Source organism: Micromys minutus (assembly GCF_963924665.1).
Source record: "Micromys minutus genome assembly, chromosome: 2".
NCBI lineage: Eukaryota > Metazoa > Chordata > Mammalia > Rodentia > Muridae > Micromys > Micromys minutus.
The window spans coordinates 57,119,655-57,145,024 of record NC_137971.1 but is presented as its reverse complement, the minus strand read 5'-3'; the positions used below and the strand labels follow the sequence as shown (position 1 = coordinate 57,145,024).

The 25,370-nt window shown below is 38.6% G+C and overlaps 1 protein-coding gene and 1 pseudogene across 2 annotated transcripts in view; both read right to left on the bottom strand.

Moving 5' to 3' along the window:
- Positions 1-25,370, bottom strand: part of LOC308417221 (THO complex subunit 4-like) — a 72,189-nt pseudogene that overhangs the window by 4,386 nt on the left and 42,433 nt on the right. The gene's annotated exons all lie outside the window — the stretch shown is intronic.
- Positions 15,085-17,746, bottom strand: LOC308417606 (aftiphilin-like; the record flags this gene model as incomplete). Its single annotated transcript, XM_080912967.1, is given in 5 exon segments — positions 15,085-15,417; positions 15,541-15,666; positions 15,670-16,823; positions 16,826-17,107; positions 17,110-17,746. Coding segments are annotated over 5 exon segments (2,532 nt in total).

The following is a 25,370-nucleotide window of genomic DNA, read 5'->3' as shown; positions in this document are numbered from 1 at the left end:
TTGAAAATCCAGGAACGAAGGAGACATGCAAAAGATTTGAGACTTGGCACTCTGAAGGAAACCCATGAGAGGCTATTGGTGAGGCCTACTTGCAGTGGCAGACCCCACTGTATGGGAGATGCCAGTGCCATGGATGATCACCAAAACCAACAAAAACAGTATAGTGGATCAACCTGAGCTTACAGTGCTACAGAGGGCAGAGCTGGAGGAGTGATGCCAGCCTTTTGGAGGAATCCAGAAGATCATGTGTGGTTCCCAAATACTAGAACGAGAAGCTGCAACATGGAAGCTTTGGAGCCTCAAAGATATAGAAGATGTGACTCAGGATAGCTGCCAAGGAAATCTGTAAATGGGGAGTGGAACCAGCTCAGGAGAGAGAAATTTGTTGCAGTCAACAAAGATAAAAAAGGAGTTAGAGATCTGAAGACTGCTTTGATATCAGACATGGAGATGGCAGGGTTTGGAGTTTCCCCAGCTGCTTTCCTGTCTTACTCTGAATTCAAGTTAAATGATTGGATGGATCTTAAAAGAGACTTTGAACTTTGCACTTCTAACATTGTTGAGACTGCTGCAGATTATGGGGACTTTGGAAGATGAGCTAAATGTACTTTTTCATTCTGCTATGTTTAGGTGTGGCCCCCATGGGCTCATGTGTTTGAACAAGCCTATGTGGACCAGTGAGTGAAATGTGGTGGTTCGCATATGGATTGCCCAGTGAATGGAACAAGGTGTGGCTTTGCTGGTCTAAGTGTGTCACAGTGGGGGTGGGCTTGCAGACCCTCCTCCTAGCTGCCTGAGCATGTCCAGTCAGTTCCTGGCTTCCTTTGGATGAAAATGTAGAACTCTCATCTCCTCCTGCACAATGCCTGCCTGATTGCTGTCATGTTCCTGCCTTTATGATAATGGACTGAACCTCTGAATGTTCAAGCTGGCCACAATTAAATATTGTTATGGATGAGACTTGCCTTGGTCATGGTGTCTGTTCATAGCAGTAAACCCTACAAAGACATAGTCTTATTCTGCAGCTTTGTTTTATGCCCTGTAACCACTGAGGAATCTCTCCATGCCCAGTATTCCTATTTTTCTGAAATCCCCTCCAACTTTCTAAAACCCAGGGTTAGCGTGTCCCTCCATAACATACTTTTTAAATTGTTTTGAGAACATCTTAGTACAGTGCTAGCTTGCCTCACATTCCTAGGTGCCGTGAGGTGCTGAGGGGAAGTTGTGTTCTTTTGTTTCAAGATGAAATGTTCTTTAGATGTCTGTTAATTCCAATTGGTTCATAATGTCTGCTGGTTTCACTGCGTCCTTGTTCAGTTTCTGCTTCCATGATCTGTTCATTGATGAGAGTGAGGTGTTGATATGTTCTACTATTATTGTGTGTCATGCAATGTATGTTTTGAGCTTTAGTATGGTTTCTGTTATGAATATGGGTGCTCTTATATTTGGAGCATATATGTTTATGATTGAGTATTCATTCTGATAGATTTTCACTGTAATGCATGAAACGTGTCCTTCCTTATCTTTTCTGATAACTTTTGGTTGAAAATCTACTTTATTCAATAGTAGAATGGTTATTCCAGTTTGTTTCTTGGGGCAGTTTGCTTGGAAGTTTTTTCCCCAGCTTTTTACTCTGAGATAGTGTCTGTCTTAAACTCTGAGTTTCCTGTATGTAGCAAAATGCTGGATTCTGTTTCTGTATCAAGTCTGATATTCTATGTTTCTTTATTGGGGTTTTGAGCCCATTTATGTTAACAGATATTAAAGAATAGTGATTAATGTTTCCTACTATTTTTGCTTTAGAGGTAGAATTACATCTGTGAGTATTCTTCTCTTGGTTTTCTTGCTTACTAATTTACTTGCTTTTTCTAGGGATTAGTCTTCCTCCTTGTGTTGGAGCTTTCTGCAGCTTATCTTTTCTAGGGCTGGGTTTGTGGACAGATATTTTTAAAGTTTAGTTTTGTCCTAGAATATTTTGGTCTCTCCATCTATGTTAATTGACATTTTTGCTGGATATAGTAACCTGGCCTGGCATTTATGTTCTCCTTTGGTTTGTATACCTCTGTCCAGGATCTCCAAGCTTTAATACTGTTACAAAGTGTGGTGTAATTCTTTCTGCTTTGCCTGGATATGTTACTTGTTGTTTTTTCCTTACTGCTTTTAGTACTTTTTCTTTGTTATGGCAAATTGATGTTGTGTCTGTTATGTGTCTGGAGGGGTTTCTTTACTGGTCTAATTTATTTGGACTTCTGTAGGCTTCTTTTATGTTCATGATCAACTTTCTTTAGGTTAGGGAACTTTTCTTCTATGATTTTGTTGAAGATATTTAGTGTGCCTTATAGTTGGCAGTCTTTGTTCTCTTCTACACCTACTATCTTTAGGTTTGGTCTTCTCATTTGTCCTGGATATCCTGGATTTTTGGGTTAGAAGCTTTTGAGTTTTTCAGTTTCTCTGACTGATGTGTAAATGTTTTCTGTTATCTTCTGCTCCTGAGACTCTCTCTTGTATCTCTTGTATAATGTTGGTGATGCATCTATGACTCCTGATCTCTTTCCTAGAATTTTTATTCTTCAGGGTTATCCCCTTTTGTGGTTTCTTTATTGTTTCCATTTTTGTTTTCAGTTCATTTACCTGTTTGGTTGTGCTTTCCTGTAGCTCTTTAACTGATTTTTGTGTTTTCTCTTTTCGGTCTTCTGCTTGCTTACTTGTGTTCTCCTATTGATTTGTTGCACAGTTGGAGCTTGATTTTGCCTCATCGTTGTTATGCCCTATTTCATTCCTCTTAATGTAAAAAGGGGGATACTTTTAAATAGGCATTTTATTTTCGATATTACAGTAGCCTACAGTTAAAAAGTCTTAAACTTCTTTAATTTCTGAGGTCAGTTTTCCAGGTCACTGCTGGAAATTTTGGCAGACTGTAATTTGGACATGAATACTTATAAACAACTATATACTCATTTTATCTTTCAAAATGTATAATCCAAAATATCCAGTGAATATAAAATTTAAGACATGTAAATATAAGTTAAAATTCTAGTCTTCATTCAGCAATAAGACCTCTCACTAGGTTGAGTAACTTAGCTATTTAGAAGAATGTAATGATTTGCCCATACTTCCTCCCTTAGTCACTTTTTCTTCCCTCTCTACTATTTTATCTGTTCACCAGTGATCTTAAGTATTTGTGGTTAAATTTAGAACTGAGAATATTGATTTTTTTTTGTCAGATTGTGATTTAAACTTGGTAAATGGAGTTGGCTAACACTTTTCTGTGGACATTTTCTCAACACATTGAAGCATCTCCGGCTAAATCTCTCTCATGACTCCATGGACTTGTCTACATTTGTTTATTACTGCCCTAACCAAAGCTTCACTCATATTTTTGGGAGTTCATACAACATATAGTATATGGATCCTTTGGCTTTCTGATAAAAGTTTCCTTTGCTAGGACCCTAACTGAATATTTGACTTTTCCAATGAAACTTTGTATTAGAAAGTTGCAATTCACAGAGGAGTGGGTGCAGATACCTCATTCCCCACCCTAGCCTGCATATCAGACAATTTTGCCTACTTCCTCCACTTGTAGTTTATATGCCTATGTTATTCTCTAAGTTAGTACACTTTCCTAATCCACTAGTCCTCATTGTTTCAAGTTGTTTTTGGTCAAACAAACTCTCTTTAAGCTTAAGATAAAATATGAGTAGGGGAGGGAAGCATGATAGTGCTTAAATCTGATGTTCAAAATAAAGCTATGTTTTTATTGGATTTCATGCATCAGGTTTCTTTCCTACCTATATCATTTACAAATTTTACTATTATATTCATTTTGCATGATCTTCCCTATCTAATCATGGTCCTGAAATTTGACTTGTACCATACCCATTGTTAGGAATGGTACAGACAAGTTAAAGTTGCTAGCCTAAATAAATACATTCTTTTATTTTTAAAAGAAAATCTTTAAAGAGCAATTTTGAGTTTTACATAAAATTTAAATGTAAAAACTGGGTATTTTAAAGGGGCATCTTTTACTATGCATGCATTAGTAGGGCTATGAGACATTTTGGGGTTTTTTCCTTTGGTCTATTTTATTTACATTTCAAATGTTATCCCTTTTCCCAATTTGCCCTCCAGAAACTGCCTATTCCATTCCCTTTACCCTAGAGTCTATGAGGGTGCTCCCCCTCCTACCCTCCTACACATACACACTTTTCGGCCTCCCCAGCCAGACATTCCCCTACACTGGGGCATTGAGCCTTGACAGGACCAAGGGCTTCTTCTCCCATTGATGTCCAACAAAGCCATCCTTTGCTACAGATAAAGCTAGAGTCATGGGTCCATCCATATGTACTCTTTGAATAATGATTTAATCCCTGGGAGTTCTGGTTGGTTGGTATTCTTCTTCTTATGGGGTTGCAAACCCCTTCAACTCCTTCAATTCTTTCTCTAACTCTTCTATTGGGGTCTTCGTTCTCAGCTCAATGGTTGGCTGTGAGTGTCTGTCTCTATATTTGTCATACTCTGGCAGAGCCTCTCAGGAGACAGCTATATCAAGCTCCGGCCAGCCTACATTTCTTGGCATTAGCAATAGTGTCTTGGTTTGATGGCTGTATTTGGGCTGGATTCCAAGGTGGGGCAGTCTCTGGATGGCCTTTCCTTTAGTGTGTACTTCAAACTTTGTCTCTGCATTTCCTCCTGTGAGTATTTTTGTTTCTCCTTCTAAGAACTGAAGCGTTTGTATTTTGGTCTGTCTTTTTGAGCTTCATGTGGTCTGTGAATTGCAATGTTTAAAAATAAGCAAAAGGCTATATATTTAGGACCACATGTATGAATATCAAATTATAAATACCAGAAACTGGGATCTTTCCATCTTTGATGACCTAGGCAGTGTGGCAAAGTGTCTATAGAGGGTCTCTCCTCACTGAGAGTCTATTCAGGATAACAGAGGCTGACTTGAGAATCTATCTAGCCTCCCTTTCTTCATTAACTTCGTTAAGTTTTAGCTATTTTATAAACAACTCCACTGTTCTGTAATGGTGTACTATAAAGGGTCATGCGAGTCAAATTACCAGTCTCCCCATGGACTAGATATATTATCACTCGAAGTTTTATTTTGATATTCAGTTCAAAAATTGTTAGTATTTGATATTCAAACTTGATGGAATTAAATGTGAAAATCCTGTTTTTGTAAAAGCTACTAACTTGTTATAAATTGTTAAAGATGCTTAAGACACTCAAGTTAATCCTTACCTTACAAATGATTAAATTATTTACTCTGTTGAAAACTATACTAGTCATGCTAATTTAACTGTATTTAATTATAGTAATAAGCTTTATTTAGCCTACTATATATGTTTTCAAGGTGACGCTAAAAGCCAGAAATTAAAAAGAAGTGAACTTCATCCAAAATCAGATATACTTATTAGGTATGCTCCTTAAATTCTTTAGCAATTTGTTGATTGTGGAACTTATAATGTTAAATGGAAGAAGCTTCATGGGATGGAGAGAAATGTCAGGCTGTACAGGGAACACTAAGATTTCCCAAACAGATAATGGGGAACTGACTACTCCACCTAGATTGTGGTATTACTAAGTACTGAAAAACTCTTCCTCATGCCTCACCTGCCAACAGGGTTCTACTCAATGTTTGGACACTCTTGAGTTGATGGCTCTACTCTGCATGGTCAATGTAAGGTCTGTTCTCCCAGTTTCTCCTCTGTAGAAAAATCTCTCAAACCTGGGTCTAGCAGATACTCTGTGTGGCATCTAAAAATCAAATTCTGTTCTGTGTGACAGTCAAAGACTAACCACTGCTCTTGACATAGGCATATGGTCTAAGGCAACCATCTAGATAGTGGATAAGTCTCTGTCATTGTAACTGATACCCAGGGTTTTGGACTACTCTTCCTGCTATCAGTTATCTTTGTCATATTTCTGATGCAATTGATGGTTAGGCTAACAAACTTTGTCAGTTTGACAGTTTAACAACAGAGAGAAAGCTGCTCTTTTCCCCAAAGCTGCAGCTACCTTGATACTTAATTTTATATGTAACTTCAGGTCTTGCTCTTTCTAGAGGTACCAGAACTCCAGTTGAGAAAATCAGACAGGTTTGCCTTGCTAACATGCTTGATATTAAAGGTAATAAATAGGTTTCAAATGTAACTTTTTACTATTTCTTTATTTAAAATAACATGTGCCTTCCAGTCTCCATCTGTGCCCAGAGCTAGGGCCAACCCACAGCCATCATAACCCACAAGCTACTGAAAGAAAGATGAGCACCCAGGAGTGCTTTCACTCCTAAACCCACAGGTGAGACCCCAATTTAGCTTCACTATCCAAAGAGAGACTACCAGGAACTCACAGGGCACAGGAATCGCAGCGCTGCCTAGGACTAGACCCTTTTGGTCTCCATCTGCACCCAGAGCTAGGGCCATGCCACTTCCATTGAGACCCACAACCTGCCTGCAGAGAGCTGAGAACCCAGAAAAACTCTCACATCTAAGCCCACAAATCCAGAGGCCCATTGGAGAGACAAGCTCCTGTTGGAGACAACAAGACGAAGTAACATCACAGACAACAAGATGGTAAGAGGCAAGCACAAGAACCTAGCAACAGAAAACAAGACAACCTGGAACATCAGAACCCAGTTCTCCAAACACAGCAAGTAGTGCATATCCCACCATACCAGAAAAACAAGATTTGGACTTAAAATTATACCTGATGCTGGTAGAGGGCTTTGAGACGCACATGGATAACTCCCTTAAAGAAATGCAGGAGATCACAAGTAAACAAGTAGGAGCACTTAAAGAGGAAACACAAAAATCGCTTAAAGAGCTACAGGAAAACACAACCAAAGAGGTGAAGGAATTGAACAAAACCATCTAGGATCTAAAAATAAAATAGAAACAATAAAAAAAATGATATACACACACAAAAAACAACCTTGAAGATAGAATACCGAGAAAAGAGATCAGGAGTTGTAAATGTAAGCATAAAAAACAGAATACAAGAGATAGAAGAGAAAATTTCAGGAGTAGAAGATACATAGAAAACATTTTGCATAGAAAATGCAAAAATCAAAAAGCTCCTAACCCAAAACATTCAGAAAATCCAGTACACAATGGGAAAACCAAACCTAAGTATAATAGGTGTAGAAAAAGCTAAGACTCCCAACTTAAAGGGCCAGTAAATATCTTCAGCAAAGTTTATAGAAGAAAAGATTCCTAACCTAAAAAAGGGATGGCCATTAACATACAAGAAGCCTACAGAACTCCAAATAGATTGGACTAGAAAATAAATTTCTCTGAACACATAATAGTCAAATACCAAATGTATAAAACAAAAAAAAAAAAAAAAAACATTAAAAGCAGTAAGGGGAAAAGGTCAAGTAACATATAAAGGCAGACCTATCAGAATTACACTAGACTTCTCAACAGAGACTATGAAAGCTAAAAGCACTTGGACAGACATCATACAGACCCTAAGAGAACACAAATGCCAGCCCAGATTATTATGTCCAGCAAAACTCTCAGTTAACATAGATGAAGAAACCAAGATATTCCAGGACAAAACCAAATTTACACAATATGTGTCCATAAATCCAGCCCTAAAAAGATAATAGATGAAAAACACCAACACAAGGAGAGAAACTACAGCCTAGGAAAAGCAAGAAAGTAATCTTATAGCAAACCCAAAAGAAGATAAGCACATAAACATAATTCTACCTCTAACAACAAAAATAACAGAAAGCAACAATTGTTATTCCTTAATATCTCTTAACATAAATGGACTGAATTCCTCAATAAAAAAAGACATAGACCAAAAGACTGGATACAAAAACAGGACCTAGAATTTTGCTGTATACAAGAAACTCATCTCAGCAACAAAGACAACCCCACTTCAGAGTATAAGTCTGGAAAATTTTTTTTCAAGCAAATGGTTCCAAGAAACAATACTGAATAAAATAGATTTTCAACCAAAAGTTATCAAAAAGATAAAGAGCAGAAAAATATACCAAGATAAACTCTTAATTTTGAATATCTATGAGCCAAATGCAAGGAAAACCACATTCTTCAAGAAAAAAAAAAAAGAATAGAAACTCTAGTGAAGCTCAAATCATATATAATAGTGAGAGACTTCAACACCCCACTCTCATCAATGGACAGATCATATAAACAGAAACTGAACAGAACAGAAAAACAGTGAAACTATGAACCAAATGGATATAACAGATATCTATTGGACATTTTATCCTAAAACAAAAGAAAATATTTTTTTCTAAACACCCCACTGTGTCTTCTCCAAAATTGGCCATATAATTGGTCACAAAACAGGCCTCAGCTTCTACAAGAAGATTGAAATAATACCATACATCCAATCAGATCACAATGGACTAACTCTGGTCTTCAATAACAAGAAAAACATAAAAAGCCCACATACACATGGAAGCTGAACAACTATCTACTCAATGATCACTTGGTAAAATAAGAAATGAAGAAATTAGAGACTATTTAGAATTTTACGAAAATGAAGGCACAACATATCCTAATTATGGCATGTGCTAAGAGGAAAATTCACAGCTCTGAGAGCACCCCCCCAAACAAAAGCAAAACTTGAGAAAGCATACACTAACAGCCTGATAGCACACCTGAGAGCTCTGGAACAAAAAGAAGCAAATACAACCAAGAGGAGTAGATGGCAGGAAATAATCAAACTCAGGGTGGAAATTAACCAAGAGGAGACAAAAACAACCAAAGAATCAACAAAACCAGGGGCCTTTTCTTTGAGAAAATCAACAAAATAGATAAACCCTTAGCCAAACTAACCAGAGGGTACAGAGACAATATTTAACAAAATCAGAAATGAAAACGGAGACATAACAAAAGAAACTGGAAATTTAAAAAAATTATCAGATCCTACTATAAAATCCTATACTCAACAAAACTAGAAAATATGGATGAAATGAATAATTTTCTAGACAGATGCCAGGTACAAACATTAAATCAGGATCAGATAAACCATCTAAACATTCCTGTAACCCAATAATAAATAGAAGCAGTCATCACAATTCTCCCAACCGAACCAAACCAAACCAAAACAAAACAAACCAAAACAAACCAAAAAATCCAGGACCAGATGGGTTCAGTGCAGAATTCTATCACACCTTCATGGAAGACATAATAACAATACTCTCCAAATTATTCCACAAAATAAAAACAAAAGGAACACTACCCACTTCAATCTTCCAAGCCACAATTATGCTCATACATAAATCCACAATGACCCAATAAAGAAAGAGATCTTCAGACCAATTTCCCCCATGAACATTGATGCAAAAATACTCAGTAAAATTCTTGCAAACCAAGCACAAGATCACATCAAAATGATCATTTAACATGATCAAGTAGGCTTCATCCCAGGGATGAAGAAATGGTTCAATATACAGAAATCCATCAACATAATCATCTAAATAAGCAAATTCAAAGAAAAAAAGCCCACATGATTATCACATTAGAATCTGAGAAAGCATTTGACAAAATTCAACACCCCTTCATGTTAAAAGTCTTGGAAAAATCAGTAATTCAAAGTCCATACCTAAACGTATTAAAAAGCAATATACAGCAAACCAGTAGCCAATATCAAACTAAATGGTGAAAAACTTGAAGTAGTCCCACTAAATCGGGGACTAGATAAGGCTGCTTACTCTTCCTACCTATTCAATATAGTACTTGAAGCAGTACTAGCCAGAGCAACAAAAGTTTGTCAAATGGATACAAATTAGAAAGAAGAAGTCAAGATGTCACTATTTGATGATGACGTGATAGTATACTTAAGTGACCCAAAAATTTCACCAGAGAAATCATACAGCTGTTAAACAACTACAGCAAAATTTCTGGGTACAAAATTAACTCAAATATATCAGTAGCCTTCCTCTACTCAAAGAATAAACAGGCTGAGAAGGAAATTAGGGAAACAATACCCTTCACAATAGTTACAAACAATATGAAATACCTTGTTGTCACCCTAACCAAGCAGGTGAAAGATCTGTATGAGAAGAACTTCAACTCTCTGAAGAAAGAAACTGAAGAAGATATCAGAAGATAGAAAGATCTCTCATGATCATCATATATTGGCAGGATTCATAGAGTAAAAATGGCCATCTTGCGAAAACAATCTACAATTTCAATGCAATCCCCATCAAAATTTCAACTCAATGTTTTTAGAGTTAGAAAGAGCAATTTGCAAATTCATCTGGAATAACAAAAAACTCAGGATAGTGAAAACTATTCTCAAAAATAAAAGAATTCTGTGAGAATAAGAATCCCCAACCTCAAAGTGTATTACAGATTAGTCATGATAAAAACTTCATGGTATTGGTAAAGAGACAGGCAGGTAGATCAATGGAACAGAAGTAAAGACCGAGAAATTAACCCACACACCTATGGTCATTTGATCTTTGACAAAGGAAATAAAAACATTCAGTGAAAAAAGGACAGCCTTCAACAAATGGTGCTGTTTCAACTGGTGGTCAACAGGTAGAAGAATGCAAATTGATCTATTCTTATATTCTTGTATGAAGCTCAAATCCAAGGTGATCAAAGGCCTCCATATAAAATCAGGTACACTGAAACTAATAGAAGAGAAAGCGGGGAAGAGCTTAGAACACACAGAAATGGGGGAATTTCCTGAACAAAAACACCAATGGCTTTATGCTCTAAGATCAAGAATGGACAAATGGGACCTCAGGACATATCAAAGCTTCTGTAAGGCAAAACACATTGTCAATATGACAAAACAGCAGCCAACAGACTGGAAAAAGTTCTTACCAATCCTACATCTGATAGAGGTCTAATATCTGATATATATAAAGAACTCAAAAGTTAGACTCCAGAGAATCAAACATTCCTATTTAAAAAATGGAATACAGAGCTAAACAAAGAATTCTCAACTGAGGAATATAGAATGGCTGAGAAACACCTAAAGAAATCCTTAACATCCTTAGTAATCAGGGCAATGCAAATCAAAACTATCCTAAGATTCCACCTCACACCAGTCAGAATGGCTAAGATGAAAAACTCAGGTGACAGCAGATGTTGGCAAGGATGTGGAGAAAGAGGAGCATTTCACCACTGTTGGTGGGATTGCAAGCTGGTACAACTAAAAGGCCCCAATAGTGGAAAAATACAAACTGCCCCCCTCAGTGTCCTCAGGAAGAGTTGATGACAGGCTGCAGCTGTGCCCCTTTAGGAACCTGATAACATTCCTCCTCAGAAAGAGCTAACAAGGGACTGGGGCTGCAGCTGCTCTCCTGATAACACCCCCCAGAGCCCATGGTCTCAGGATAACGCCAACTGCAAGGCCTTAACTGATGCCTGACAATAGATAAAGGGTAAAACCAGCAGAAATAGAACATCTGGCATTGATACCCTGCTCCCCAGATACCCCCGCCTGTTTGTGGTCTTCAGCTATAAAAAAAAATCACTGTAACTACTGCTCCGGGTTCACTCCTTCCACAAGGTGACTGAACCCCAGCATATCTGTATAATAAAATCCTCTTGCTTTTGCAACAAAATTGACTCCTAGGTGGTCAGTGGACAAGGGTCCCTAGAGAAAGGCTTAAGGTCTTGCACAACCATTCTGAAATTCAGTCTGGCGGTTCCTCAGAAAACTGGACAGAGTGCTACCTGATGACCCAGCTATACCACTCCTGGACATATACCCAAAAATGTTCCAACAAATAAGAAGAAGACACATGCTCCACTATGTTCATAGTATCATTTTTTATAATAGCCAGAAGCTGGAAAGAACTCAGTTGTTCTTCAACAGAGGAACAGATACAGAAAATGTGGTACATTTACACAATGGAGTACTACTCAGCTATTAAAAGCAATGACTTGATGAAATTCTGTGTAAATGGATAGAACTAGAAAATATCATCCTGTGTGAGGTAACCCAATCACAAACGAACACACATGTGATAAGGGGATACTAGCTCCAAAAGCTCAGAATACCCAAGAAATAATTCACATAATTATGACCATTCAGAGATGCCTCACATGGGGATCCATCCCCTATGCATCCTTCAAACCCAGTCACTATTTTTGATGCTAAGAAGTTCTTACTGGCAGGAGTCAGATATGGATACCTCCATCAGAGGCTCTGACAGAGCCATACTAATATAGAAGGTGCTTACAGCTAACCCTCAGATTACACACTGTAGAGACAGCACCTAAGGAGATGAAAGGGTTTGCAACCACATGGAAAGAACATCAGTATCAACCACCCAAACTCCAGAGCTCTCAGGAACTAAAACACCAACCAATGAGCACACATGGAGGAACCAGGGTTCCAGCAGCATATGTAACAAATGGTGGCCTTGTCTAGCATCGATGGGAGAGAAGCCTTTGGTTCAGTGAAAGCTCTTTTCCCAGTGCAGGGGGATGCCAAGGGGCTGAGTTGAGTGGGAGTGGGAGCATCTTAATGGAAGCAAGGGAATGGGGAAGGGTATGGAGTGTGGGGAGAAAGGGGATAATATTTAAAATGTACATACAGAGAATTGTCAATAAAATGATATAAAATAAAAAAGAACTTGCATTGCAATGACTCCCTTAGTAATTACTACTTGTTTGTCTGGTAAATGGTTAATTTTAAAAAAATTTTTGTTTGTTCAGAGGGTCTAAGAGTGTTCTAAGGAATAGAAATTTAGATTTTAAAGGTTAAAAAAGTGATTAAGGAAATAAAAAGTTTCATATTTACTCCGCTTTATACTATTGTTAATTCTACCTTCAAGGATCACAACACATCAACGAGGAGACACATCACCCAAGTTACAGCTGTGGTTTCCATAGCTGACCTTATCTCTATTCCCCTATTTTGATTTGCCACCCATGTTAAGATTTTTCTGGAAATTGCAATCCAACTACTCAAGTCCCTTACAGATGGAAACTAATATTTGTTTGTCTTAGAGAATAAGTCAATAAAACAAGTTATTTCATTAAAAATTCAGAAAATGGCCTATCATCATGAGTTGGGTCTGGAACGAAGTGAATCCTTGGTCAAACACAGTACATATTCAGAACTGGAAATTAAACAGTTTCTAAGTTATTTGTGTGTATCATCTTGTTTAATTATCTTAATAAAACTCTTTAATGCATAATACTGTTATTCATTTTTTCTTACAACTTTATTTAAAAGAACAGAGATACATGTACAGATTTTAAAGGCATTTTGGCATAAAACTATATGAATATATTTTTGTCAGTACTTGATTTTCTTAAAAGATTGATAGTATGCATTGAAATCTTACTAGTTACAATGAGCATAAAGTACATGTAAAACAAAACATAACATGGAATTAGTCAAAGTTTTCTTGGTGTGTATAGATTAAACATAAAAAATTTTAAATACCAAAAATTGTTACATGACTATCTTCTTAGCTCTTAAGTTATTAATGATTTAAGGTCTAGGTGTACATCACTCTGAGAGGGTGCTACACACTTATTGTATTTTTTTTTCTAAGAACGGCTGAGGCTACCAATTTTGGCTTTTCTCTTTTTGAGTAACATGTGGTCTGTGGGTATTCAGATCTTTCTGGGGCTAGTATCCAATTATCAGTGACTGCATATTATGTCTGTTCTTTTGTGACTGGGTTATCTTACTCAGAATGATATTCTCTAGATACATCCATGTTCCTTGGAGTTTCATAAAGTCATTGTTTCTAATAGCGGAGTGGTACTCCACTGTGTAAATATACCACAATTTTTGAATCTATTCATCAACTGAAGGACATTTGGATTATTTCCAGATTCTGGCTATTATAAATAAGGCTGCTATGAACATGGTAGAACACGTGTCCTTGTTAGATATTGAAGCTTCTTTTGGGTATATGCCCAGGAGTGGTATAGCTGGGTCCTCAGGTAGTACTATGTTCAATTTTCTGAGGAACTACCAGTCTGATTTCCAGAATGGTTGTACCAGCTTGCAACCCCACCAACAATGGAGAAATGCTCCTGTTTCTCCTCATCCTCCCCAGCATCTGCTGTCACCTGAATTTTTTATCTTAGTCATTTTGACTGGTGTGAGGTAGAATCATAGGGTTGTTTTGATTTGTTTTTTTTTTTAGATTTCTTTTAAATTATTTTATTATTGTATAAGCTAAAAGGAAATTTACACACCAAAATCTCAAAAACCTTGGGCATGCACATTAACCTTGTCAGAGGCTCTTCTACATGTCTCTCTTTTTTCCATAGGAATTTCCCCAAGCTTTTAAAACCCACAGTCTTTTGTTTTTACTGTATATACAGCCTAAACCATAGCAATCTATGATTATGTCATTTTACACTGTGCAAAACCCTCAAAAAATAGTGGTATGACAGAACAGAAAGATCTCTACAAATTTAGTTTTACGACATTCATATAATTTGGTCCTTCTCCAAATCACACCAATTAGAACAGGCACATTCTCTTTCAAGCCTCCAATCACATCCTAGCAGTGATCCACACCCCACAACCAGCAACATGGATGGAGTGACCCCTGAGAAGGTCACACAGCAATATGCCTGATGAAAAGACTGAAAACAAAGCCCAGGAAAGTGAACAAAAGCCAGGTCTGAAACAAACCATCATATACAAAACTGAAAATCAAACAAGAATTTTGAAGAACTTTTGAGAAAGTAAGAGCAACAGAATGTAAGACAGGGAAGTTAAGAGCTGTCAGTGCAGGGAAAGACTGAAGGGGATTTCAGACGGTGGAGATTTGAGGTTTTAATTTTCTTTTTTTATTTCAAAAGTTTTTAAGAAGGACACCACCAGTGTATTTCACAAAGACATAAATGTATACACCCCAGCAACACAAAAGAATAAATCTTCAAAAATGTTCATCCCCAATTATTTACATTTTTTTCTAATATAAATTTAGGACTTCAGTATGTAAATAAATATACATTACTATGTATACCTTTCTAGTGTGGCTTACCAACCAATTAGCTGAACTTGAATGTTTTTATTTTTAAATTACAGATGATATGCTTTTGATGGTAGGGAAGGGATAGAGGACAGGAAAGAGTATTTAAAATTGTCCGACTCAACCAGCTACACGTCTGCATGTTCTTGGGAGCCTGTGGAAGGTGTCAGTGTGGCTGGGAACATCAACACCTTGGCATGCATGAAGGTCAGATCGGGAAGGCTGGCAATCACCTTCACGGCTTCTTCACTTAGGTGTTCCTCTCTTTTTGGTTTCCTGGTTGACGTGCTTGTCTTTTCCACTGTAGACATGAGCTTCACAAATGCATCAGTCACTCTGAGCCTTGAGGTGGAGGTCTCCAGCTTAGCAGTTGTTAATTCATACAACTCTGGATCAACACCATTTAAAGGGTTAGTAAGGCCACTGCTGCTCCAGTCAAACTGGACAGGTGGGAGAGACTCCTGGAATGGATCAGATGTACACGTGTTCATTTATGGTGTCATAATGGTTGTCTGACCAATAGAAGCAATTTTTTCTGCAGCAGATAGTGGTTTCAGTGGTTCCTTGGTGGGCTCCAACATACCCAATCCTGCTGCGTACATGGGCACTATAACAGGCTGCTTCTTATTTCCAGTGAATAAAATGTTTCGAGTGTCTATCCCCAAGGAGCACAGAAGCTTCTTGTTGCTATGAGAGCCACCCCACTGGTATCACAAACCATGTGCATCATGAATATCCTGCAGTTCGGTCCATACATCCCTCAGCTCACCACGTTCAGCTAAGGCCTCTCTTGCTTTTACTGGTGAGGTGCTTGTTTGCAGCAAGTGTTTCAGGGAAGTGACTTCCTCTTCGGCATCAGGGACAAATACAGAAGGAAAACAGGCTTCGAAAATTCTCTCCAACCGGTTGAGTAAAGCTGTCTGAACTGAAGTGGCGGGTTCCTGCAAATGGTCACCAGCAACTGTTCCTTTGGAAGCTGCTGGAGAGACACTGTGCATTTTAGGGGTCCCCAGGGTGCCCATTGTTTCTTCTGTCCTATGTGACTGCCAGACCTCCTTTCGATGATGAGATTCAGTCTGCTGATCCCCAAAGGCAGCCCAAGAACAACTGTCTTTCTGTTCATCCTCAAAAGCATTCCAGTCTACAGCTTGGCTAGGACCTGCTGAACTGAAGTCTGCAAAATCATCTGAGTCTTGAAAAGCACTACCTTGAATATTTGGCACAGAATCAAAATTTCCAAACTCACTGTCTTGACCATTTTTCAGTTTTGAGTCTGGTTTATTGTGTTTTCCACCAGACTCTCCTGCTAATAAGCCATCAGAAGTCTGTCTGAGGTCTGACTCAGTAAATATCATTTCCTTTTGACAAGAAACAGCATTTGTATCCTCAAACTCTCCAAAATCATCACCTGGTTCACTACAATGTAGAAAATGCTCTGAGGAGTCTTCAAAAGTGATGTCACTCATTGAATCTCGAGTGCTAGTAACAAAGAGTGGAGTGGTGCCACTGGCTGTGCCAAAATCACCAAAATCATCCTCACTGGTATTGTGGTAAGTCACAAAGCCGTTACCACTGTCACCATTTTTCATGCTTGCAGCAGAATCATCCAAAACATTTTCTTCCGTGGGATCAGGGTTTGGGCTTTTGGGATTAGTCAACTTCCTATTTTCTTGTTTGGAAGAACCAACTTCATCAACATCAGAAGTTTTAATAGAATCCATGGATAAGTCATTTTCCTCAGTTTTACACAATTCTCTCCTAATGGCTTCTGAATTCTCATTTGAGTCTACCAAGTGCCAAGCCTCAGACTGAATCCTTGAGTTTAGAAACTCATCCTGCTGCAGTGTTTGACAGTCTTCTTTTTCAACCCTCTGTCGGCTATGGGATGGAACTCTGAGGCGCAGACCTCATGCTCTCCTTCATTGTCCCCTGTATCCTCAAGGCTTCCACTCAAAGTCACTTCTTTCATACAAGTTAGCTCCTTGACTCTGTGGCTTTTGCTGTTTCCCTGAATGGTCAGTGCATCATCATCATTTAAAACTGCACATTCTATTTCTTCTAGTGGTGTCCTTTCTGCTTGGGAAAATGTAGAAAAATCTGCAAATTCCGTAGCAGGACTAGCTGTAGACTCTAAAATGCACTCAGTGCCACAGTGTTAAGAGGCTTCGATCCCTTTGAATCTGCCACATTGTCTAGGTCATCTGTTCCCTGAGGATTTACAGTTTCCAAACCTGCAAACCCGTTTGTCAGAATTTCCAGACAAGCAGGCTTTTCACCGTTGCAGCTCTCTAACTGCTTGGTTTGGTGAACAATGTTCATATCAGTTCTAAAATCTCCTGGAGATAAACTTCTGAGTTGCTCGGTGCTTGGTCCCTGCACCACAACTTTATCTAAGTCTCCCAGGCTTTCCATACCATCGATGGAAGCGTCTAAAGTTGTAGTGCGAATCAGTTCTTTGCTGGTGGTAGAAACTAAGTCTGATTGACTTTTCACAGGAGTAGAAAGTTCGGCGGTGATATCCTCATCTTTACCACTGTGAACAGACTTAAAGCTTGTAAGGCTACCTACATTTTCTGAATATTCATGAATTGGCATAAAATGGTTTGAAGGTACAAAGTCTTCCTTGGGACGGGTATAATCTGATGTGTCAAAATCAACAAACCCTACCCCAGAAGGGCTGACTTCTGAAAATCTACCAAATTCCCCAAACTCATCCTCGTCGTCATCCTCTGCTCCGTTGTCCAGAGGTGGTGGAGATGACGAGTACATTCGAATGATGTCTGGCTCCATTATTCAGCAGCTTTCCAGTTGTTAATGTATGTATACCTGGCTCGACCCGGGCGGCCGCGATGGGCATGGCTCGGAAGGACAGGTTACTCAGACGCTGAGCTGTGAGGGCAGAAGGGGTGCTGCTCCCAGCCTTGTCAGCGCCGCGGCGCCATGGACGCCCACCCAGAGTTTCAGCGCTGGCGCGGGACCCCCATCCCACTACCCTCTGCCCTCTTCCGCAGCCGCCACCGCCTCCGCCTCCTCCTCCTCCGCAGAGACCCCCGCCCACTCAACACACTCTCCCATCATCTTGATTTGTATTTCCCTGATTACTAAGGATGTTAAGAATTTCCTTCAGCTCCTTTGTCAAAAATCAAGTGACCATAGGTGTGAGGGTTCATTTCTGGATCTTCTATTCTGTTCCATTGATCTACTTGCCTATCTCCGTACCAGTACCACAAAGTTTTTTTTTTTTAAAACACATTTGCTTTGTAATATAGCTTTAGGTCAGGGATGGTTATTCCTGCAGACGTTTTCTTGTTGTAAAGAATAGATTTCTATATTCTAGGGTTTTCATTATTCCAGATGAATTTGCAAATTGCTCTTTCCAACTCTATGAAGAACTGAGTTGGAATTTTGATGGAGATTGCATTGAATCAGTAGATTGCTTTTGGTAAGATGTCCATTGTTAATCCTTCCAATCCATGAGCATGGGAGATATTTCCATCTTCTGATATCTTCTTCATTTTCCTCCTTCAGAGATTTGAAATTCTTGTCATAAAGGTCATCCACTTGCACAGTTAGGGTCACACTAAGGTATTTCATATAGTTTGTGACTATTGTTAAGGGTAACTTTTCCCTAATTTATTTCTCAGACTGTTATCCTTTGAGAAGAGGAAGGCTACTGATTAGTTTGAGTTAATTTTATATCCAGCCGCTTTGCTGAAGATGTTTATCAGCTGTAAAACTTTTCTGGTGGAAATTTTTGGTCACTTAATTAAACTGTCATGTCATCTGAAAATAGTGATATTTTTACTTTTTCCTTTTCAACTTGTATCCCTTTGATTTCCTTTTGCTGTCTAATTGCTGCCAACAGGACTTCCAGTACTATGTTGAATAGGAAGGGGGAGAGTGGGCAGCCTTGTCTGGTCCCTGATTTTAGTGGGATTGCTTCAACTTTCTCACCGTTTAGTTTAATGTTGGCTATTGGTTTGCTGTATATTGCTTTCATTATGTTTACATATGGGCCTTGGATTCCTGTTCTTTCCAAGACTTTTAACTTGAAGGGGTGTTGAATTTTGTCAAATGATTGTGTGTGGTGCAATGTATGTTTTGAGCTTTAGTAGGGTTTGTTTTATTAATATGGGTGGTCTTGTATTTGGAGCATATATGTTAAGGATTGAGAATTCCTCCTGATAAATTTTCCCTGTAATGAGTAAAGAGTGTCCTTCCTCATATTTTTGATAACTTTTGGTTGAAAATCTATTTTATTTGATATTAGAATTGCTACTCCAGCTTGTTTTTGGGGCCACTTGCTTAGAAGGATTTTTTTCCCAGCCTTTTACTCTGAGATAGTGTCTGTCTTTGTTTCTGTGAGAGTTTCCTATATGCAGCAAAATGCTGGATTCTGTTTATGTATCCAGTCTGATAGTCTATGTCTCTTAAATGGGAAATTGAGTCCACTTATGTTAACAGATATTAATGAATAGTGATTGTTGTTTCCTATTTTTGCTGTTAGAGGTAGAATTATGTTTGTGTTTTCTTCTCTTGATTTACTTGCTTACTTATTTTCTTGCTTTTTATAGGGTGTAGTTTCCCTCCTTGTGTTGGGTTTTCCATCTATTGTTCTTTGTAGGGCTAGATTTGTGGTCAGATATTTTACAAATTTAGTTTTGTCCAGGAATATGTAGGTCTCTCCATCTATGTAAATTGAGAGTTTTGCTGGATATAGTAACCTGGGATGACATTTGTGTTCTCTTAGGAGTCTGCATGATGTCTGTCCAGGATCTTCTAGCTTTCCTAGTCACTGTTGAGAAATCTGGTACAATTCTGATTGATCTGCCTTTATATGTTGCATGTTCTTTTTCCCTTACTGATTTTAGTATTCTTTCTTTGTTTTGAACATTTGGTGTTTTGACTATTATGTGTCAAGAAAAATTTCTTTTCTGGTCCAATCTATTTGGGGTTCTGTAGTTTTCTTTTATGCTCATGGTCATCTCATTCTTAAGGGTAGGGAAGTTTTCCTTTAAGATTTTGGTGAATATATTTACTATGCCTTTTAGTTGATATTCTTCGCCCTGTTCTATTTCTATTATTCTTAGGTTTGGTCTTTTTATTGTGTCCTGGATCTCCTGGACATTTTGGGTTAGAAGCTTTTTGGTTTTGTCATCTTCTCTGACTGTTTTGTCTATGTTTTCTATGTTGTCTTCTGCCCCTGAGATCCTCTTTTCCATTTCTTGTAGTCTTTTGGTGATGCTTGCATCTGTGACTCTTGATTTCTGTTTTAGATTTTCTATCTCTAGGGTTGTCTCTTTTTGTGTTATCTTTATTGTTTCTATTTCTATTTTCAATTCTGTAACCGGTTTGGTTGTGTTTTTCCTGTAGTTCTTGACTGGTTTTTGTGTTTCCTCTTTAAGAGCTTCTGTTTGTTTATGTGTGCTCTCCTGTTATTGTTTAAAGCAGTTATTCACACACTTCTCGAAGATCTCCATCATCATTGTGAAGTATGATTTCAAGTCTGAGTCTTCTTTTTCTGGAGCATTTGGCAATCCACTGCTTGCTGTGCTGGGAGAGCTGGGTTCTTATATTGCCAGGTTGTCTTGGTTTCCATTGCTTAAGTTCTTTCATTTCCCTCTTGCCATCTTTTTTATCTGTGATTATACATGGACTTGTTGTCAATGACTAGTGCCTCTCTCTCCTGTGGCTCTAAGGGCCCATATGCACAGGAAGAAAATTGCATCTGTGTGTTCGGCTTTTTGTGGGCAAGCAGTAAGTTCTGGTAACACTTACTCAGCTCTGTCTTTGTGGGCTCAGGGAGCTCTTGTGGGGCTGTTCTGGGAGGTCAGCCCCCTGCCCATAGTTCCTGAGTAGTAATGTTGGGGAACTGACTCTTTCTCTAGGACAAAAAGGACCCTTTTTTAAAGAGTACAATACTCTCTGCTCTTTGAGAACTCCCAGGCTTTCCCTGGGCCTGTTTGTCAGGCTCACCTCTGGTCCAGGTGCAAAAGCATCTGTTGATCTGATGTTTGAGCACCTTTCTTTTCTGGGCAGATCCCGGTTTTCTCTGACAAAGTCTCAGGCCTTACTGTGGGCTGGAAAGGAACCTTTTCCACAAGCACAGCCAAGCACTCTCTGCACCCTGGGTACTCATGGTGCAACCTCACCAGGCCCGTGTCCCAGGTTCTCTTTTGGTCCAGGTGGAAAAGAACCTGTGTGTCTAGACCACCAGCACAGCCTTTCAGGGCAGATCCTGATTCCTTCTGACAGAGGCCTGGCCCTAACTGCGAGCAGGAGAGGAAGCTTTTCCACAAGCACCAAAAATCACTCCCTGTGCTCTGTGTGCTCAAGGCACAACCCTGCCAGGCCTGTGACACAGGTTCTCTGCTGGTCCAGGTGGAAAAGTGTCTGTGCATCTCAATGCTGTTATTCTTATTTTAACATTCCTAATTTAAAAATGCAAAAACCTTCTCAGAGAAATTATTAAATGGCTCTAGGCAAGCTGAAGTGTCAGAAGCAAGATTTGCATGTTTGTGTTTGCCTTGGACTGCATTCTGCATTCCCTTTCCGTGACCTTTACCCACATGAACTTACTAACCACTAACATCAACTGAGAATAAACAGATTTCAGGAGTTCAGGGTTTTAACATTGATGAATGCAGTTCTGATAAACTTAAAAAGCACTAACTACCATTATCAGTCACAAACTTAGGATTTTAAATTTCCCGTGGTTATATTCTATAGCAGACTTTATCAGAACCATTGTACCTGGTGTGAATTCCAGAGTGATGGCACCTAGGCTTTGAAAACACACTTTTTTTTGAGTGACTGTTTTCTGAATTTTAAAAATTACTTATATATTTACATTCTGCCTATTGTCCACCTCCCGGTTTCAGCTCCCATAGTTCCTCGTCCCATTCTTTCTCCCCATTGCCTCCAAAATGGTGCTCCTCCTCACCAGGCATTTCCTCTTCCCTGGTGCCTCAAGTCTTTTGAGGATTAGGTGCATCTTCTCCCACTGAGACCAGTCAAGGCAGTCCTCTGCTCTACATGTGCTAGGGATTTTAGCCCATGTTGACTCCTTGGTGGCTCAGTATCTGGGAGCTCCTAGGTGCTCAGGTTAGTTGAGATTTCTGGTCTTCCTATGAAGTCTCCCTAGGAAGACTTCAACCCTTAAGTTTCTTCAATCCTTTTTCTAATTCAACCACAGTGGTTCCTGACTTCAGTCCAATGTTGGGTGTATCTAAGTCTGTCTCAGTCAGTTTCTGGTAGAGCTCTCAGAGAACAGTTCCTGTCTGTAAGCACATCAGCAATATGGTCAGGTCTTGGTGCCCTCTAACCCACATGAGATGGAGAATTCATAGAGCTATTCTTTTGAAGGATTCTTAAAACCATTGTCTAACTTAGTCTTGAGACATACCTGACAAACCAGAAAGTCTGAGATTTGTTTAAGGTCAAGGCTCTTTTAGGACAACACCTTGATCAGATAAGACATTTTGATATACAGAAATTGGCTTACTAAAGGTTTCTTTGTGTAACAATAAAGACACTCTTCTAAAAGGTCTTGGGGTTCATCTTTGAGAGGGTGATTTCCTGCTGCTTGAGAAACTAAACACATCCTGCAGCGTCTCTCTTTGATCAACTAATCAACCAACCAACCAAACACTCAAACAGTCATCCCATGTAATGAAGAAATAACAACAGTCTTCTAATTTTGAACTTAAAAGTCTCTCTCATTAAGCTAAAAACATCATTTTCCAATGTATGTGTAGCTATCCCTCAGTACAGAGAAAACTCTGTTCATTCTTTGTAACCCAAAGCCATAGCTTTTTAAATAACTGGAAGGCATGAGTCTATTCATCTTACAGACAGCTGTTAACTGCTTTTTCTACAATGTGGATTTCAGTACTAACTACAGAAAATGGTAATGCTAATATACCTAAATCCTCTATTCTGCATACTAAAGTTTACATGATTAAACTTTAGGGAGTCCAGGATAAGACTGGGATCCACCTCTCACATATCAAATGGACTCGTTAAGCCCAGCTCGTTTCAATACCTGCATATCTCAAGGTTCGAAAGTTTAACCTCTGTCCCTATCCTATGTCTGTCTAAGCAGATTTTCACTTGACTGACGAACTATCCAGGAATCAGCTGTGGAGTACAAACCGCTTCAAATGGCTTTGAGCCCTGAATTTGCTGAAAGCTGAGGCCAACCAGTCGAGCTGATATGTTTGCTCCCCATTTCTTTATTTGGATTATTGAACATGGTGCTTTAGAAGTAGGCTCGATTGCCTAAGTCCCCTCCTAGCTTGAGACTACTAGCATTTCAGTCTTCCAGGGCCTTTGCAGTTGCAGCAGTAAGTGGCTACAAAAAAGAGTACACAACACTTTATCTCTGAAATGCTGGCACATCTCATAAGGAAACTCACTTAGGCATAAGAAACAAAATGGTTCTCTATAGTGCTTATTGGCACACCAGGAAATATACCTGTTAAACCAAATAAACCCAGATCAATCAACAATATTTTTACGATTTGTAAACTTGCAGGATGGGGGTTCTCACCCCCAAAGGCACCACTCTATTCCATTTTGCATCAGACTTATCTTTAATATTTTTCCATTCTTAAAAACAAGACTTGGTTGCAATATTAGATTTTTTTTCTGGTGCTTTTTTAAACTCAGACATACTTTCTATATCTCTTTTTTGCTTGTCTTTTCGTGTTAGAACATTGCAAATGCGGTCACAAATAACCATTGTTAGGGTAGAGGCCTACTGGCTTCCTCTCAAAGACCTAGCAATTGGTTTACCTTCCCCTGCCTAAAGTATGACAGGTACAGCAGGTGTACCAAGTGTGTTCTGCAGACAAAACTACCATCAGCAATACCATCTTTATTGCTTAGTGTTCCCTATCTCTGTTCTCACTGTATGACCCTCTATGCCCCTCACATCCTCTTGTCCCTCTTATGCTTCCTGTCTGTCTGTCTGTCTGTCTACACATGCATTTGTCTGTTTTTGTTCTCTTCCCAGGTCTTCACTTCCATCTCCTCCATCAGTAAATTTATTTTGCATTATATTTTGCATAGTGAACTTTTTTCAGGCGTACATCTTGGTATAGCCTGCCAACAATAGTACTGGCTCTATTATTTCATAATAGCCATGCAATAGAGTCAGTGTTAGGCTGTCTTGAAATCTCTGCCAATGAAATTAGTTCAAAACCTTTGATTTTAGCCTCTGGCAGATTTCTAGGACAAATGAAGTAAACAAGTCCATTCTCTGTGAAATATCAAAAGAATGGTCACTATCCCAGTTGCTAATCCTGTTCCCTTCTGTAAACTCTTGAGCTGAGCCTCATTGCTCAATAGTCCACATTGCTATTAGCACTGATATCTTCCAAGCTTATATAGAAGCCAATACTAAGTGGAGCTTTGTGGCTGTCCTCCTTTCTAGTCTAAAGTCCTCCAAATTTCCTTATTTCTCTATAAAAACCCTGCATAGCCAGACCTGTGGCAGAAACATACCATCCTCTGCTAACAACTTTTGTCTTAGTTAATTTTCTATTCCTATGAAGAGACACTACAAAAAAGAAAATTTATAAAACATCATACTTAATTTAGGAATTGCTTACAGTTTCAGGGAATGAGTCTATATTCATCATAGAAAGGAGCCTGGCAACATACTGGCAGGCAAAGCACTGGCGTAATGATTAAGAGCTTATATCATTATATGCAAGTTGGAGGCAAAGAGAGAGAAGCTCATTAGAAATGAGATGGACATTTTAAACCTCTAAGCCAACCCCTAAGGGCATATGTCCTCTACCAAAGTCACACCTCTTATTCTCCTCAACAAGTTCCATCTACTGAGAATCAAGTATTAAAACATGAATCTGGAAGGGGCATTCTTATTTGAAATAGCACGTTAACCATGTTTTATCTTAACTAACTTAACTTGAACTCTTTTCCTTAACTTTTTAAACAAGCAATATTAAGCATGATACTTTGAATAAAAACATGGGTCACGTTGTAGCCCTTTAAATTGCATGTTCTGTGGTGCATAAAATGTTACACTTTAACTTTTTCTTTTCTAAGAATTTCAGATCAATGTCAATATTTGACCAATGGAGCATTGTGTAAACAAAATACCTTTAAAAATAAATGTTTAACAAATTCAGTTGCAAAAATAAAAACAGTAGTAGAGTGTTTAGTGTCTTTGAAAGAAGAAACTAAAGATAGAGGAAAACTCATTGCTAATGGCATGGCATTTTAAACCTTTTTTAGCTCACTAGAGGGTAATTGTTCTGTGTCAGCAGTGCAGAAGTGACTAGGGACACATTAAGAACAGGTCAGGATCTATTGAGGGTTTATTTGTGAAATATAATTTTTAATGTTTTGTACTAATACTTTTCTACAGTAAAATATTATTTGTCTC